Source organism: Zonotrichia leucophrys, chromosome Z (genome assembly GCF_028769735.1).
Source record: "Zonotrichia leucophrys gambelii isolate GWCS_2022_RI chromosome Z, RI_Zleu_2.0, whole genome shotgun sequence".
Lineage (NCBI taxonomy): Eukaryota > Metazoa > Chordata > Aves > Passeriformes > Passerellidae > Zonotrichia > Zonotrichia leucophrys.
In genome coordinates, this window is record NC_088200.1 from 56283165 (window position 1) to 56300371 (window position 17207).

Sequence of the window (17207 nt, forward strand, 5' to 3'; positions counted from 1 at the left end):
GTGGGGGGTGTGGAGGGGAGCGGCGGTGCCCAGCTGTGGGTGCGGGGTGTGGGCAGCACTGTGGGCGCGGGCCGTGGGCGGCGGTGCCCAGCTGTGGGTGCGGGGTGTGGAGGGGAGCGGCTCTGCCCAGCTGCGGGTGCGGGCTGTGGGCGGTGCCGCCCAGCTGCGGGTGCGGAGTGTGGGCGGAGCACGGGCCCAGCTGTGGGTGCGGTGTGGGCGGAGCACGGGCCCGAAAAGGGGGTGGAGCAGGGGACAGGAGGCGGCCGGATTGGCGAGCCTGATGAATAAGGCCCCGCCCGCACGCTGCGCGCCGACGCGCCCAATGGGCGGAGCGCGGTGCGCGCCGCTACCGCGAGAGGTTCCGTTGAAGCTGGCGCCGCCATCTTGGAGTTGGGAGAGGCCGCGCGTCCCGTTCCCGTCCCTCTCCGTAGGGCCACGGGCGCGGGGGGGGGCCGCGGGAGGCGGGGGAAGCATGGGCGCCCGGCGGTGAGTTTGCAGCGTCCCGCCAGCTCGTCCGTCCCCACGAAGGCCGCCCCGCGGCGGGCGTGGGGTTGGGCGGGATGGTGCAGTCCTGTTCCGCCTACCGCTGCCGGAACCGATACGACAAAGAGAAGCCCATCTCTTTCCACAAGTAAGCGCGCGCGGGCGCCGGGGCGGGGTCGCGCCGGGGGCGGGGCCAACGCGGGACCGCGCGCCCGAGGTTCGCGGGGAGCCGCGGGGGAGGGAGCGCGTGCGCGGGCGGGTACCGACGTACGGACGGACGGACGGACGGACAGACAGAGGGATGTGTCTGTTCGCCCGCTCCTCCCGGCGTCTCCCTGGGGAAAGTCGAGGGACGGGACCCTCTGAGCCGCCTGTTGCAGAGCGAGAGCGGGCTGAAACCTCATCCCCCCCCCCCACCCCCCATGCGGGTCAGGAAGGTTTTGGCTCCAGTTGTAAAGCTTTCCAGAAAAGCTGAAAGTGCCTCTTGCTTGCAGGTTTCCTCTTACAAGACCCGATCTTTGCAAGAAGTGGGAAGCTGCTGTTAAGAGGAAAAACTTCAAGCCGACCAAGTACAGCAGCATTTGCTCAGAACACTTTACCCCCGATTGCTTTAAGAGGGAATGCAATAACAAGCTCCTAAAAGAGAATGCTGTGCCCACAATTTTCTGTTACACTGAACCCGGTGAAAAGGTAAACCCAAAGCACCCATGGCTGCAGGTGCCATAACGTGTTGTGCATGTCACTGGTTGCAGAGTGGCAGGGCAGTGAGCAGGGAGAGGATGCAGGCTGGGAAGGATGAAGGCCGGCAGGACGCTGAGCCTGTATCCCTCGGGTGACCAGGAGGACTGTGGTGACTCAAAATACCTGCAACAGCTGTGCTGGTTTTGTCTGAGGCTCTCTGAGGCTTTGGAGCACAAAGTGTTGTACAGGCAGGCACTGGCTTTCACCTGCTCATGTGTCTTTAATTCATGTGTCTATTTAATTCAGCATCCATGTGCTGATTAAATGGAATGGCAACAAAGTAAGAAGCTATTACCCTGTCGTTAAACTGTTTCACTGCAATTCTTGCGTATTCAGAGTCTGAGAGAGCCTTCATTAATACTTGCAAATGACACTTAATCTCTTCCCATGGCTGATGGCTACTGCCAGCATTGAAAATGCAGTGGATGTTAACTGTGAAACTTAACTGCCCTCTTTAAGAGAGCTCTGTGTTTTGGCTTTGCAAAGTTAAAATGAGTGGCAGAACCGTACCTGTACCTCTATCTGTCTGTCCTGAGAGCCTCTCTGTCTTGCCTTAACATTGTTTTCAAAAGCCATACTGGTCCCTGACTTCTGATGATAGTCTTCTGAGTGAGGTATTCCCTTCACTGTGCCACTAGAACAATTTACTGTGAGATGCAAGTTACTTATGAGTTCTTACTTCTTGATGTAATAACTTCAAGACAAGAATGGAAAAGACTGATTTTAAACTCCTTTAAAGGATATAAAATATTTGATCTCTTACTACTTTGCTATTGAGAAAGTGGTAAAGGAGAACAGCGGTAGCTAGAGTAGGTCTGGGGGGCAAAAGACTTAAATGGGATGAAGTGCACAGAAGAAAACTCAGACTTTTTCTTGTTCAGTTTTTCTCTTTATATATAATATTGGAGTGCTGCAGAAATAAAAAGGTTACACATTTGAAAAATGAAAAGTGGCTAATAACACAGAAGAGAATATAAACAGAATGCAAACAAGGAGACAGACAAGTTACAGGGAAATATGGTTGTGTTTTTTGTTTGATTACACTTCCTTGCTTATCTGTGAAATACACAGTTTCTTTGTTGTGTGTAAAATACTTGCAAATTTTTTTACAGTCTGAAAACTGAATGGGTGTATAGGGTAGTCTGCAAAAGTACTGTTGGTGCAGCAGGATTAGTAGTGAGCCACGTTCCCAATTTCGCTGTCATACCTGGATCTACAAAAGCACAGAAGAGTGAGTGCCCTTTAATTCTGAAGGATTCAGTTCTATTTTTATTTGTTCCATGGCACTTTTGAATAACTGCCACATATCTTCAAGTAACAACGTAATATCAAAGAATAATTGTGGTTGTTTTGGAGTTGAATCCACATGGATTTTGAAATACAGATTTTTATCTTTCACACTATGTAATTTGTAACTTTTTCTTTACTTATGTCTTAGAAGAAATATTTGTTCACTAGAAGAAATAGTTAGAAGTCATTGATGATGTCACAGAGATACCAAAGATCTGTTCTCTGTGATATGTTGTGACAACAATAATTTGTATATAGAGGTAGCATATGCTCTATAGCTTCAAATAGAAGTCTGTGAATTCAGCAGTCTAGCAGTGATCTGATTTTTGCTTTTGTTTCTAGCAAGAATGAGTTTCTTTTTGCTAGCTCTACCTTTGCCTTGTAGACTTTTTTTAGTAGAACAATTTGATAGTCACAGCTGATAGGGTCAAGCTCTTTACAATATTCATATGTGAATTAGGTATGCTAACAGCAGCAGTTTTTTATAAATGAGAAATAAGATTGGTAGTTGGCTGATTTTGTACTTTCGTGTGATCAGTTATATTTGAGTGCATATTAAACTTCCCTTTAAAGCCAATCTTTTCTTCAATACCAATCACCAAACTGCCTTTTCAGTTACTGTCTGCCAAGTGCTGTAATTTGTGTAGGGGACAGGTAGACACCCACTCATCTATCTTGCTTGTATCTTAAGTCAGTGAAGCTAATGAACAACGTTCAGATCTGATGAGCTTGATATTTTGATGGTGAGGACTGTTGGTTGTTCTTAAAATCAATGGCTGTTCTTAAAACCAATGTTTTCCCAGTGCTTATGCTTTTCTTTGTACTAATAGTGTTGGCAACAGGTGGGTAGGTAGAAAATTTTTTCAGTGCCTCTTTTACTGAGAATGTTTTAAGCTTTCTTTTCAATAGGCAATATGCAAGGTCTTTGGTTTCAACAGTGCTTTTTCAATCAACATGTACACAGAATCGTTTTTGAATTATACTGGATTCTTTTGGGGAAGAAAAAAATCTGATTCTCTGCTCTGGCCTATACTCAAATGAATCTGTGTTGTCCTGACCTGTACAAGTGGACCTATCAAGAGCAATGTGACAAAACCTGCAGTTTTATCTGCAAAAAAACCCTGCAGTGGAGTTGAGCCAATTGATATTTTGCTGCTGCCAAAAGGGAGAACTGTGCTTCTCCCCTGTCCATTCCATCTACCAGCTATGTAGTCCTGTTTCTTAACATTACCTGGCAGTGTGAGCTCACAGCCCAGAAAGCCAAACGTGTCCTGGGCTGCATCCAGAGCAGCGTGGGCAGCAGGGGAGGGAGGGGATTCTGCCCCTCTGCTCTGCTCTGGGGAGAGCCCACCTGGAACCTGCATCCAGCTCTGGGCTCCCAGCACAGGGAGGAGATGGAACTGTTGGAGTGGGTCCAGAGGAGGCCAGGAAGATGACCAGCGGGATGGAGCACCTGTCTTAGAGAAACAGACTGAAAAAGTTGGGGATGTTCAGCCTGGAGAAGAGTAACTGGTGGGGAGACCTCATAGCAACTTTCCAGGATCTAAAGGAGGCGTACAAGAAGTCTGGAAAGGGACCTTTTTATAAGGGCAGGTAGTGACAGGCCAAGAGGGTATGGCCTTAAGCTGCAGGAGGGCATGTTTAGATTAGATATTAGGTAAAAATGCTCCACTGTGAGGCTGGTGAGGCACTGGAACAGGTTTCCCAGAGAAGCTGTGAATGCCCTATCCCCAGAAGTGTTCATTGGTTGCATGGGTAATGTGGTCTAGTGAAAGGTGTCCCTGCCCATGGCAGAGAGATGTTGATACTGGATGATCTTCAGGGTCCCTTCCAACCTAAACCATTCCATAAATGTATGATTTTCACTTTTTCCACATATCAAGGCAGGTGTATGTTGTACCTTTTGTTGCATTGCTTTGACATTTAATAATGGACAGAAAATTTATGCAGTGATAATTTGAGATCAAATAGCTTTCTGTCATTTTAGCAATTATATTTGAGCAAAAAGTAAATACCAAGGATGAGATGGCTGCTTTGCTGTTGAAGAGCTGTTGATTTTGGTTCATGATGTCTCTTTTAACCAAACCCTTACGCTGCAGCCCAAAACCTGTTAGAGTCTCTCCCAGTTGTTGAGAAGACTGGTCTTACTGTGTCTATCTCTCTGCTGTGTCAGCCTGCTCAGTAGTTAGCCCTCATTCTACCTCAGCAGCAGATTGTCCACTTCTGATGTGTTTTTGATTAGATTAGCTGGTAGGTTCAAGTATGTAGTGGTATGATGCAGCAGAAAGGAGGAGGGACAAAGGGGGATGAGATGGCAGCAATGAGTTGCTAGGTCATCTGAACTCTGTTTTATGGAACTGTAGTCTGTGTTCGTGCTTCTTAAGTAATTAAAAAACCTATTTAGACATAAGGGCTTGAGTTTCAAAGAACCCTTAAAATGAAGCTGGTTAAAAATATGTCCACTTGAGAAGCCAGACAGAGCAGGCCCAGAAACATTTGCCAGTTTTGAAAATTGTGTCTTTGAAATTTATTTTATTTGTTTAAATCCTGGTTGTTTAGGTTATTCTGGGGCTGTAATAAGGGAGTTGTGGTGCAAACAATGTTAAGCATGAAAATGTACATTTTTTGCCTTGGTCTTTCTAGTCTGAAGAATTTGCAGAGCAGCCAGAAGATCCACTGCCGCCTCCTCCACTGCCACCACCGCCACCGCCTCCACCACCACCACCACCACCAGCAGCTCCAGTACTACCACAGTCTCCATCAACTCCTTCTTTTCATTTGTCTCAAATAGATGCCAGATTTGTAGATCCTAGTATTGGATTATTGATGCCCCCTCTTCAGACCCCCAGCAATCTTGCTGTTTTTTGCGATCATAACTACACCGTTGAGGATACAGTCCATCAGCGGAAAAGGATTCAACAGCTGGAGGAACAGGTTGAAAAACTGCGCAAGAAGCTCAAGACCGCACAACAGCGGTGCCGGCGTCAGGAAAGACAAATTGAGAAACTAAGAGAGATTGTTCAGTTTCAGAAAGAAAAAGACATATTAGCAGGAAAAGGCTATGTGATTCTGCCTAATGACTATTTTGAAGTCGTAGAAGTACCTGCCTAGGAGTCACGAACATAGTTTTCACTTTGGTAGGCCAAGAAATTTAGTTTAAAAATTAAATTCTTTCTAATTCTGTAAGACTTTCCAGAATTCTAAAACAGTAATTAAGCAGTCATACAAATAAGATAATATTTTTTCTTTATTGTCATTTCAGTTTGATATACTTTTAATATATTGAAGATGCAAGTATCTCAGAATTAGAATATGCAATGAATTTACAAAATATTAATTGCTTCCAGAAGGAAAGGACACAAGATTAAAGACACATAGAAATTTACTTTTTTTACAATGTCTGTCTCATGCTTACAGGGGCTGGGAACTGAATCTGAGTGAGAGTGAAGTTTAGGTGGTTGTACACCTAGTGCTTTGTCAAGACTTCTAATGTTGGCTTTGGTAATCCCCAGTAGGTAGTTTTCACTGATTTTAGAAAGAACAGAATTAGGTCAGCTAACATCTGCAAGTGCTGCAGAAAGATAGCTAAGATGCACATTTCAGTCTGGGAAAACTTCCAACTTCAGTTTGCTATGCATTTGAAGAACTGCAAAAAGTAATTTCTGGATCCCTTTGGGTGAGGTATGTAAATGAACCTCTTCTTTTGGAGTAACTGTTCAGCACATGAGTGTTTTGAGGGTGATGAGGAGAATTCTTTAGCATAGGACCTGTAGAAGCAGCTTTTGTTTTGAGGGCATTTAAAAATAATCCTGAAGTGCAGGGCTGAACTGAACATGTATGTTACTGTTGGCAGGATGATTAAGACTGTTTACAGTGACTGCTTGCAAAAGGACACTGGTAATATACAGTCCCAGTATGTTGTAGGGTCATCTTCCCATTAACACTGTAACTGGTAGAGTATTGTCCTTGGTTTTGAAATTAACTCTGCTGTCAACATGTGTAGCTTCAGGAAATGAAGTAAGTTTGTTCTTCATCCAGGGAGTCAGACTTTTATGGCTTTGCAGTATACAGTGGTTTTATTTCCTTTTTTCACTCCCCAAAGGGCATCCACCAAAGGGCAGATAGGGAACTAGACTTTGGAGTTGCTTGGTGCTAGACTGGTTTATAATATCTCAAATGCTGCTGCCTCTTCTTCAGCCTTATTAAGACTATTTCTAGTAAATTTAGCATGACAAAGTAGTGCAGCAGATTGCACTTAATTTCTAAAAATTTATTTAGTCAACAAACTCATTGAAAATGAGATAAAATGGCTAACCCCAATGCAGGCTTCACAGCTGAAATTCCTTGATGTACAAGACATGAGGAAATTTGCTTTTCTGAGTCTGTGTCAAACTTGTGTGTGGTGAGGGTTCTAGCTCTGATGTTAAACAAGCCTTGTTCATGATGGCTTTAAAAGCTTCCCTTAATATCCTGTTAGCATGACATTTTGAAATATTTCAAACCAGTCTTGATACTTCTGACCTCACTCATGCCATGTGTCTATTTTCCCTACCATTTCATACACTTAAAATGAACAAAAATGCCAATGCTTCCTTTTGTGTACATTTATTATACCTAATTAAAAATTTGAAAAGCAAATGATGTGTTAGATTTTTAATTACTCTCTTTTCTCTTTTTCCAGGATTTTGCCAAAATTGTCTTGACATTTTAAATTTTTATTTTCTACTAATTTCCTTGTTTAGAGTTTGGGCTCCCAAGCCTTGCTGCTGTTACACTTAGTGTTTAAAATTGGTAAAATTCAAAAGTGACAAGGAAAAGACGTTTAAAAAACTGTTGCTATGCTGTTGGCATGTGTGCCAGATAGCAGATTGTGTCTGTTTTCTCTGCAGAAAACCCTCTCTTCTTACTCTGCAGGAATTTCAAGTGTGACTTCCTGAAGCACAGTGCATTACTGCAATACCGCACCCCTGCCACCCAGCTCTGCGCCCCAACACTTGGTTGTGTACTCTCACCACCACCCTTCTTATGTCCTCCAGTTCTCTGGAGGTGACTGAGGTGCTGGCTGCCCCCTTCTGTGTGGCACTTTCAGCTCACTAAAGCAGCAGGTTTGACTTGTAGTGGACAGGCAGCAGAGGCAGCAATAGTACCACACCTGATACTATTTAAAGACAGGGCCAAAAGCAGGGCATGAGGAGAAATAAATCCTCTCCTCTGGATGCAATGAGCATTATGTCAGCTTCTTCTGAAAATACATGGGTAGCTTCCTACTCTGAATGTTCAGCGCCATTTCCTTCCACCTGGGCCATGCTTCCCTGTTTCCCCCCCACCTTATGCTCTGGCTGCTGTGTTTGTTGGGCCCTTCCTTTGGGTGTTTTAACTTGATAAACCTTTAGAGAAGCAGGCGAACAAAACTAAGTCTGCAAGTTAAATTTTAGGTACAGTGGTAGATGGCTGATACGTGGTTGGTGCGCAGAGTCCTTGTGTCTTTAAGCTGTTTGCATTGGTGAAGTTGATTTAACAGCTGACTCAAAAATGTTTCTTCTTTTGAGGGGATTGATTATTCCTTGTCTGGACAGTTTCAGAATTAATATGCTGAAGAGGGGACTGCTGCGACTGCAGTTGTCTTCCTTTCCTCTTAGCAGATGAAATTACTAAGAAGAGATGCAGCCTATTGTGATAACATGCTTGAATTTCTCCTGCAGCAGCTATTTTTTTTTCCTTGCCAAAAAAAAAAGTCGTGTTAACTCCTGATGTAGTCATGTCTGGGCTAAGTGTGGACTTCAGTTGACATATGAGGGCTCTCAGTACCACAGAGCTGTGAAGTGGGGAGAAAAGATTGGTACAGAATCAACTGATTCTCTTTTAGCAATTGACTTTATGCACTGCACCCTGTCCCTCACTCTTTCACAGTCTCTCTTCTGTAGTAGCAGTATAGAAAGAGAAGATGAAGGCTCTCTGCTACTGGTGAGGCTAGGAAAATAATTCTAGCTAATAAGCACAATATGTTCCACTAGCGTGTGTTAAAATTTCCTCTCCTTTTGGGATCTGGTACATCCACACAATCATCTGTTAAAGAGGTCTGCAACAGTTAGTGTTTGCATTGACCACAAGTGGTACCTGCATTAGCACCAATTTCGTAAACACCTCTGAAAAGATGTGATTGGGAGTTAAAAATCAGAGGTTGTAATTGTAGAATGGCATGTGGTTGTTCAAGTGTATGTGAAGTAGCTGACATTTGTTTAAATGCACTTCACTGAAGTCTATTTTACAAACTGAATAATTCAAATGAGTTAGAAAATAGCAAAACTGGCAAAAAATTTCCATCATTAAACTATAGAAATATTTATTTTTAAATGGGCAGATGCTTTAACAGGAATTGGAGTCACTTCTAAACAGAAGTATGGCTGAGTAGCAATTGTATTGAAGGAAAACTGGCGGGAAGAGAAGTGAAGAATAAGAGATAAAGAGGAGAGAGTTTGAAGTCAGTTACATCTAAAGCCAAGAACATGTTTATTAAAATACAGCTACTACAGAGGCAGTGAAGGAGTACCCTACATTTTGACTCAATGCCACTTCGCTTACTTCTCCCTGTTTCCCCAATTCCCCTTTTGCTGCAGCAGGGTATCTGATCTATGTGCAATGTTTGCATTTTTTCTTCTTGCACCTCTGCAAAGTATTAGATTTCCCTGTCTAACTGGGACTTTTCAAGCACAAGAGGTATGTTTTTTAATTAATAGCTAAATACTTGAATCACTTCTTGTCATGCTGAGGGAGTTCTTTGTCACCACTCTGTTTACTCCTGTGTTTCCAGTTACCATCTTGTCTATGTTGTCACTGATGTGGTCTTAAAAACTATGGCAGCAAATTAAGGAAATCAACATGTCCAAGAAATCTTCTGTCTTGCTGACATTTTGTTTTCCTTCAGCTCTGTTAGGACTTAAGGCCTTGGTGTCCTGTGCGAATCGTGAAGGAGTTCTCTTGCAGCTGAAGAAAGTGCAAAGCAAATCCCATTCTGAATGTACGAAGAAGGAAAGGAAGATAGTCGATTGGGTAAAACAAAACCTTAACAGTTTCTGAATGCTTTCCAAGGGACTCCTCCTGTTATTTGCTTTTCTGGATCCAGGCAGTTATTTCTAGTTGCTCCTTTTCTTCCTCCCCTCCCCTCCCCTCCCCTCCCCTCCCTCCCTCCCCTCCCCTCCCCTCCCCTCCCCTCCCCTCCCCTCCCCTCCCCTCCCCTCCCCTCCCCTCCCCTCCCCTCCCCTCCCCTCCCCTCCCCTCCCCTCCCCTCCCCTCCCCTTCTTGTCTTTCTTTCTGTCTTTCTTTCATGAGGTCTGTTTTAGGTTTTACTCTGTAGCTTTATCTGTTTCCTGACAACTTACACCTTCATCAGGTGGCTTTGGCAGGGTGGAATGGGGTGAGCTAGAGTCTAATTTTAACCATCAAAACACAATCTGCTGAAGTATGTTGATGACTGCAAGTTCAGGTATGTAACTCCTGCTGTTTTAAGCACAGCAGTTTATTTACCATATTCTGCCACAATAATGATTTGTTTATAAATGAGAAAGAGAAAAACAGGATATGTGACTCAAAAATATTACAGCAATTGCTCAGAGATTTCCCTTTGCACTTGTTCAGTGCAAATTTTATCTTTATATAGAGATATTTGATAGAACTGCAGCATTTTATTGCACAAAATTGGCAGAAGACCTTACAGTGTTATATAGGCTGAAAGATGTTAAAAGTGGGCAAAAAAATGTGTTGCAAAGTTGCTGTTTAATCCACTATGACTCAGTTGAAACAGTTGCCAAAGAAACTAATCTTAAATATTCCTAAAGAAAGCATTTAAATCAGTTACTGAGAAGGAAAGATTCAAGTACCTCTCTTGAGAATAGTTACATTACACTGTCATAATTAAATTATTAATTAAGTCTGTCCACAGTCTTGCCACTATTAGTTCATTTAACATTGAGTATCAGGCATTTTGTTGTGCAAAATTAGCAATTGATAATCCTGTAGATGCTTCCTCCTATTGTAAAGGAGGCAAATAGATTGTAGAGCCTGGACTCACATATTCCAGAACTTGTAAAAGTGATTGTCCTCTCCTGTTAATTGGTTCCAGGTGTCTTTTACTTAGGGGTGAGTATGGAGAATGCTATCAGACTAGTCATTGTATTGTTTGTTTGTTTGGTTTGATTTTTGTTGTTGTGGTGGTGCTAGGGGTGGTGTTTTTTTCTTTGTTGTGGTTTGTTTTGTTTGTTGGTTTGGTTTGATTTGATTTTTTTAAAATTCATGGATAACTTGAGGAAATCAGGCAGGCTTCCCACTTCCTTTCAGGTTTCACTAAAGATGCAGAGTCTGAGGCTGTACTCATCATCTGTAGAAGAACCAACGCTCCAGTATTTGAGGCTATGAAAGATGTGTGACTTTCTACTGGAAGCTCTTCAATTCAATGACCTGGGACAGGTAATCCAGAAAAAGGAGGAGGTCTTGCCTCCAGTAATTGTGTCGGCTTTTGTGTTAGGCTCATTTAGTAGCCTGCAGCCATAGTCCAATACTCTCTAACCAAGTTCTTACGGCTATATCCAGGGCTTTGATGTAGCAGAATGTTACAGCAATTTACTGGAATTTAAGCACAATCACAATATAGCAGCTGCGATATCAGTGGAATCACAATTCAAATATACTGTTCAAATTCCCATTACTGGTCTCTAAATGCTTGGTGTCATGACACTGTGTCCTCAGAGTTACTGGGAAGAAATATGCATGTTACACTCAGCTCAGGCCAGTTACTGTTTTGCAAGCTGATTTTTTGAGTTATCTATTTTCTCTACTTTATATTGGGCTGAGTCACATAAACACTGCCCTCCCACGCTGGCCTGGTTAGCTCAGGAAAACATTACTCTCAACTAATTTCAGGGAAAGCTGTTTACTGGATCTTAGGACTGAATGATGATGCTGTATTCCTAAAGCAAAATTTTCTCTCCAGTCTCTCTTGCGCTGAGATAATTTCATCTTACTTTATGACAATTCATTGTTTTTCCTTACATTCTTCCTTCAGTGTTCCTCCATTGCACTGGTCAGTCACCCATTCTCATACTTTTCCAGAATCTCGCACATGTATTTTGCAGAAAAAATTGTTGTATTTTTTGTCTTCAGAAAGGAAGACATTTTCAGGGGTGGTACTTTTACTATATTAAGAGGAAGGCTTAAGAAATCTCTAGACTTCCACCTGAACTTACAGGTTTGTGATAATAACCAAGCTGCTCACTCTGAAAGAAGGAAGTTTTGGATGTCTACTTTTACAGCTCAGTCCAAATTTCTTGCCCTTTTTTGGTGTTGGTTGTTTTTTTTTTTCTTCTTTATTTTGTATTGATAGGATCAGACTCTTCATTCATCACTTCAGTGATGCTGATGCTGTCAGGTCCAGAACAATACTGCCTGCACATAAAGAAAATCTAAAGGAAGAGTAATTCCCAAGCTGATTGTGAACTAGCAAGGTGGAGTCTTACAGCTCTCACAGGAGGTCGTGTGAGCTCAGGCCACAGAAAATGGCCCTACTGATAAATGTTTCATTCTAACTATTTTAAGCTTGATCATGCAGGCTAGTCTCATAGGTGTCCTGAGCTGATACAATGTTATATCAAATGATTTTGTAGTAGTGGTTTTAATCTGAGGAATTCTAGGAGTTCCTGTCAGGAGAATATTTGTGGTATTGTATTGGGTGAGTAAAAAATAATTTATTTAACAATAACCTCAAATACTCTTGTATTATATACTTTCAGTTCTTATCTTAATTTTTTTTTCTTTTTAATTTCAGACAGGAAAATATATTTTACTAGTGTTCTTTTTGTTTGCATGACAAGGGACTGAAATTGCTCAGAGTTTATTTATGTGTTCAGCATGGTGAGGAACTGGGCAGGTTCTTCAGTATGGATAATACAACATGGAAATCTCTTGCTTATGTATAATAGGAAGCATCTATTCCCCCAAGTTGAATGCTCATGTAGCTGCTTCATCTTAAAGATGTCATCTTGTTTGGAAATGATCTGTGTCAAACATAGGTATCCATAAACCACAGCTATAGGATCAGTGGAGTTACCTTTCTTTGATACTGTCATCAGCTGACAAACTCAAGAATTCCTCATGGTAAATCTTCATATAACTGAAAAAAACTGTAAATACATATGTAATGAATTTTACACTTAAATGTTCAAGCAAGCTTAACCTAATAATAGTATCACTATGGTGATAACCAGCCTTCCATCAATATTGATATTTACCTCTTGACCTGTCTACTAAGGTTGCTAGAGCTTGGATTTTTTGATTCATATAATAGCCACCAGGTTATTGACATGTATATGACTTCAGTGATAAGATCCAATGAAATTAAATAAATATCTGCAAATGGTGCTTTCTTGTGTTGTTCACAGTGTTGCCTGGATTCCTACACCAAATAAAAGCCTAGCATCCTTCAACATCTTTTACTCCTTCAGACAGAAGAAATCAAAAGTTTACACATACAGGAGATGGCATTGTCCTTGTTTGTTTTCCACAGTAGGATTGCCATAAAATTTTGCTGCCTGGAAAATCCATCTCTGTGATGAGATATGAGTATAGAAGTAAGACTATTCTCCCTGCTAGAAATCTTTTATAATATCGAACTGTATATAATTTTCTCTGACTGTTCCTTGTGTGCCTCGTCTTGCTCATCTACAGCATCGCTCTCCTCTCTTAACAAAAACTCTTTTTTTTTCTACTGTTACTATCAGAATTTAAACATCTGCGTTTTCCAACACATTTTCTGATCTTTTGTGCATGATGAGACACTGAGCTACTCAGTTACAGAGCTTGTCAGCAATTGAACAGGGAATTGAATTCAGAAGGTGAGGCAGTAACCTCTTCTTATGGACTGGTAACTTTTTGCTGATTCATACTATAAAATTACCACAGAGATGAAAATGGAAAAGGATGTTGGAAACAGCATTGGAATGAAAAGCATGTCTCTGAAGACTGCTTCGGGTTAATGGATGAGTTTGGCCTGAGGAAAGAGGATGCTTGCTTAGTATTTTAATGGATTTCACTCTGTGCTTTCAAGCTGAGTTTTGCTTTTATTCTGCTTGCCTCTTAATTCATATATATAAGAGATATAAAAGTGAGCTTAGCAATTCCCAAGGGATTGGGAGAGTTTTCTGAGCAATGTCCTCAACACTGATGTAGCTTTCCCCCTCCACCTCTCAAAGAAAATCAACTGTAAAAGACTTGCTAGTACTGAAATGTTAAAAGCCTAACTGAACATTTTGGGCAAAGCTTTGCTGAAGCCATCATTTCTTCTTTGAATTTCTGAAAACGGTGTTGTATCTTTAGGAAGTCCACCATGGACTTTTCTCAGCTTTGTGCAGAAAAGAGTTTCTGTGGCAGCCTCATTGTCTCAGACAAGACTAAGCAGCATTGTTCTTTTGGAACAAAGTCATGAAGTCATATGTAGCTTCAGCTGCCAAGTGCTTGCTCATGATGTCACAGCGGGAGATGAGCTCACAGTAGTGTCGCAGGCTCTGCTGCTGCTGTCAGATCACAGTAAGGCAAAATCCAGCTACAATGATAAATGGTTATTTACCTGACTGAGTAAGGTGCCTGATAGCATTCCTATGCAAATAGTCATCCCCATTACCCATAAAGGAATTAAACTCTGAATTAAACGCTGCAGTCTTTTTATTTCTCCTCCTGATTTCACTTATTATCATGTTGTTTGCACCTGGTGTTAATGCATGAAGCTCTCTGGGCTCACTGAAAGCCTCAAAAATTTACAAACCATATGAAACCAGGTGTATTAGCTGACTTGCACTGAAAGTGAATGTGAAGAGTTTTCCCCATGCAGCGATGCAAGGATGATAATGTGGAGAAAGAGAACAGCAGCCCAGTTTTGTCTGAGGCGGTTAAAAGGTGGTTTTGAGCCTTTGTGAAGTTTAGTGGAGATAGCATTTGTTCTGTAAGCTCTCTCAGGACCATGCCAAGTTCTCTCCTGGCACTCTACCCCGTCATCTTGCCAGGGACTGGCCCTACACCTACCAGCCTTCTGTTGGAGAACTGGACATCTTCCCAGACCATTTCTCCTGCACTGTGGGAGTAGTCTGCAGAGCATTTTGGCTGTTATCCCCTATGTTCCACTTCCTCCTAATATATACAAATTGTCAGACTCTGCTCCCAGTTCAGGCAGTTATTCCAACCCAGCATCAGTTTACTAACACGTGAAGTTACTTACATACCATTAGGTTAATTCTTCTGACTAGACACAGGCAGGCCATTAAAAGTTAGAGGAAATAGGATATTCTGACATGATAGAAAAGGCAAAACTAGTTTTTGCATGTTTTATAGATAATATCAATTACGCTTTCTAGTAAGGTGAAGATGTAAACATTTGGTTTTGTATTCAGCTTCTCTGGCTTGTTAGAAGCAAAACAAATGACAGATATAAAATATGTCATCCAGTAGAGACAGCGGTTTAAGTATCAAAACCTTCCAGTTTGCTATTTCATAACTTTAATCTATTCGATAAACTTACATTGTTTTAAGATATATGCATGGGTTATACCACTTAATTACAAAATTATATAAAATAATTACAAACCCATTATTAGCAAATAATTACAGGACATTCTACTACCTAACATTACTTTCACATCACTTTTGTTATGATTATATATTACCCAAAGGTTAATTTTTGCAAATTATATGAAAAGCATAGTCTGACTTCATTCAGAAACTGAATGAAGCATCTGGTGAAAGCATCTGGTACGCTATGCTATGTTTAGACTCATGTTTAACATCAATTGTTTCCATAGTTCCAGGCTAGTTGATATTACTGAGAATTGTTCTATTGAGGCTACAGGCTATCTTGCATGCATGCCAAATGCCTTTAATTCTTCTACACTCAGTACTCTCACCCCTGTTTTCCCATGGAGAAGGTGGTATTGTGATACTTTGACAGAGGTGAGGTCTGGTCTGTTGACTGATCTGCTGCCAGAGCAGTTTCAACTTTGTAGCCAGGGATGATCTGAAGTAAAATGCATGCACATCATGGGACCCTGAGTTTTGTGAGGCTGAATATGGCAGAGACAATTAGTGCTGTTGCATTTTCTGTAAAAATAGAACAGCTTCTAACAGCACCTCAACAGCATACAGTAATATAATGAAGAAAGACATAGAGAAGTATTGGCTTCCAAACATTTCTAATGAAACATGATAATTGCTTTCATCTTTTAGACAATCCAGAATTATTACCTCTGTCAAAATACATTTCTAAAGTTAAAAATTACCCCTTATTTGGATTGAATGGACTATGTGGGCCCACAGGACAACCATCTGAGTTGACTCAGCAAATGATCATAAAGAGCAAATGCCCTCAAATGCGGGCAGGAACAGAGCTTGCAGCGTTCATCTAATTTTTGACAAAGCATTTAATTTTGCTATATCTTCAAGGGAGCCCCTTATCCTCCTATGCCAGATGGAGCAGTTCCAAAAAGAAAATTTGTCAGCTACCACCATTCTGGCTGTATAGTGGAGCTGTCACATCCAAAGAGAAGTGTATGAAATGGACAAAGGTGTGCAAGAAGTCATGCAGCTTACTGAGGCCATGGGATGCGGCAAGAATTGCCTTTTAAATTTTATGATTGCCTTGGGGATAAAAAGCCTGTATTCGATCAGAATGAGAAAGCAGAACCTCTTGTAATAGAGCACAGTGTGTGTTGGGATAAAGGCTTCTAGACAGCAGGTGTAACCATTGAAAATGAGAGGCTGAGAGGCTCATGCAGTTAGGTATGAACCAAATTCCTCTGTCGTTCCTGAAGCAGTTGTCATTAAAGCAGATTTTTCTCTGGCATCTTGCAAAGTCTTGATCCTTACTAGTTGTTTGCTTACCTCTGAAATATTCCAAGCCTTGACATCTGAACAGCAAGTCCATGATGCTGCAGATAAAATTTGAGCTGCGAGGAGCATTTATGAAAGCAGAGATGAGCTTGATGAAATGGAAGGAAAAGCTGAGAAACTGTCAGAGCTGAGCCACACCTTTGTTTACAATCATTAACTCAGAACAAGTGGATTTGAAAATTATCATATTCAAAGCTAGTTAGTGTCACAAAAATGCAGGAAGTCACCACAGTGCTGCAAGACACTCCTAAATGAGGCCTCATGGTAAAGTTAGAACTGAAAAAGGAAAACAACGATTCCAATGCAGAAGGCGATGCACCACCTATTAGAAACATTAATGTGCGTGCAGTGATGAAAACACTCTGCACCTCCCCAAGACCCGTGTCCCACTCCGGGTGAAGCACTGGGAGGTTTTTGCAGAGCAATGTGCAGCAGGCAGTTGCATGGACTCTGCAATGTCAGAAGGCACAGAGACTCAGACTTGAGGTCTGTCTCAAGTCTGCATTCACATGCATGTGGTGGAAACGGGAAGGAGGGCAGGGAGGGCTTTCCTCATGGTAGCAAGGTGCCAAGGAAACCAAGACGGAAACGACTCTCGTTCTGCAAAACCTTGTCCCTGTACGTGCACAGCCTGATCACTGCCGAAACAACTGCGTGGGTGCAACTTTTTCGAGTTCAGTTCAGACAGCCGCCTCAAGGGCTCCCCTCAGCCCTTTCTGAGCCTGCTCTGCTGGCTAGTGCGTTCTCCTTGGCTGATACAGAGACAGACG

At 42.0% G+C, this 17207-nt stretch overlaps 1 protein-coding gene across 1 annotated transcript; it reads left to right on the forward strand.

Annotated features, from left to right (window-relative positions):
- The first annotated feature begins 337 nt into the window (after positions 1 to 337).
- On the forward strand, positions 338 to 7170 carry THAP1 (THAP domain containing 1). Its single transcript, XM_064736335.1, has 3 exons — positions 338 to 631; positions 978 to 1173; positions 5158 to 7170. Exons 1-3 carry the CDS (start codon positions 561 to 563, stop codon positions 5623 to 5625), a joined length of 735 nt encoding a protein of 244 aa, XP_064592405.1. The 5' UTR covers positions 338 to 560; the 3' UTR covers positions 5626 to 7170.
- The last annotated feature ends 10037 nt before the right edge of the window (positions 7171 to 17207 follow it).

Coding starts and splice junctions, on each gene's coding strand:
- THAP1 (XM_064736335.1), top strand. CDS start 561: ATGGTGCAGTCCTGTTCCGCCTACCGCTGCCGGAACCGATACGACAAA. Junction 632..977: donor AAGCCCATCTCTTTCCACAA/GTAAGCGCGCGC, acceptor TCTTGCTTGCAG/GTTTCCTCTTACAAGACCCG. Junction 1,174..5,157: donor ACACTGAACCCGGTGAAAAG/GTAAACCCAAAG, acceptor TGGTCTTTCTAG/TCTGAAGAATTTGCAGAGCA.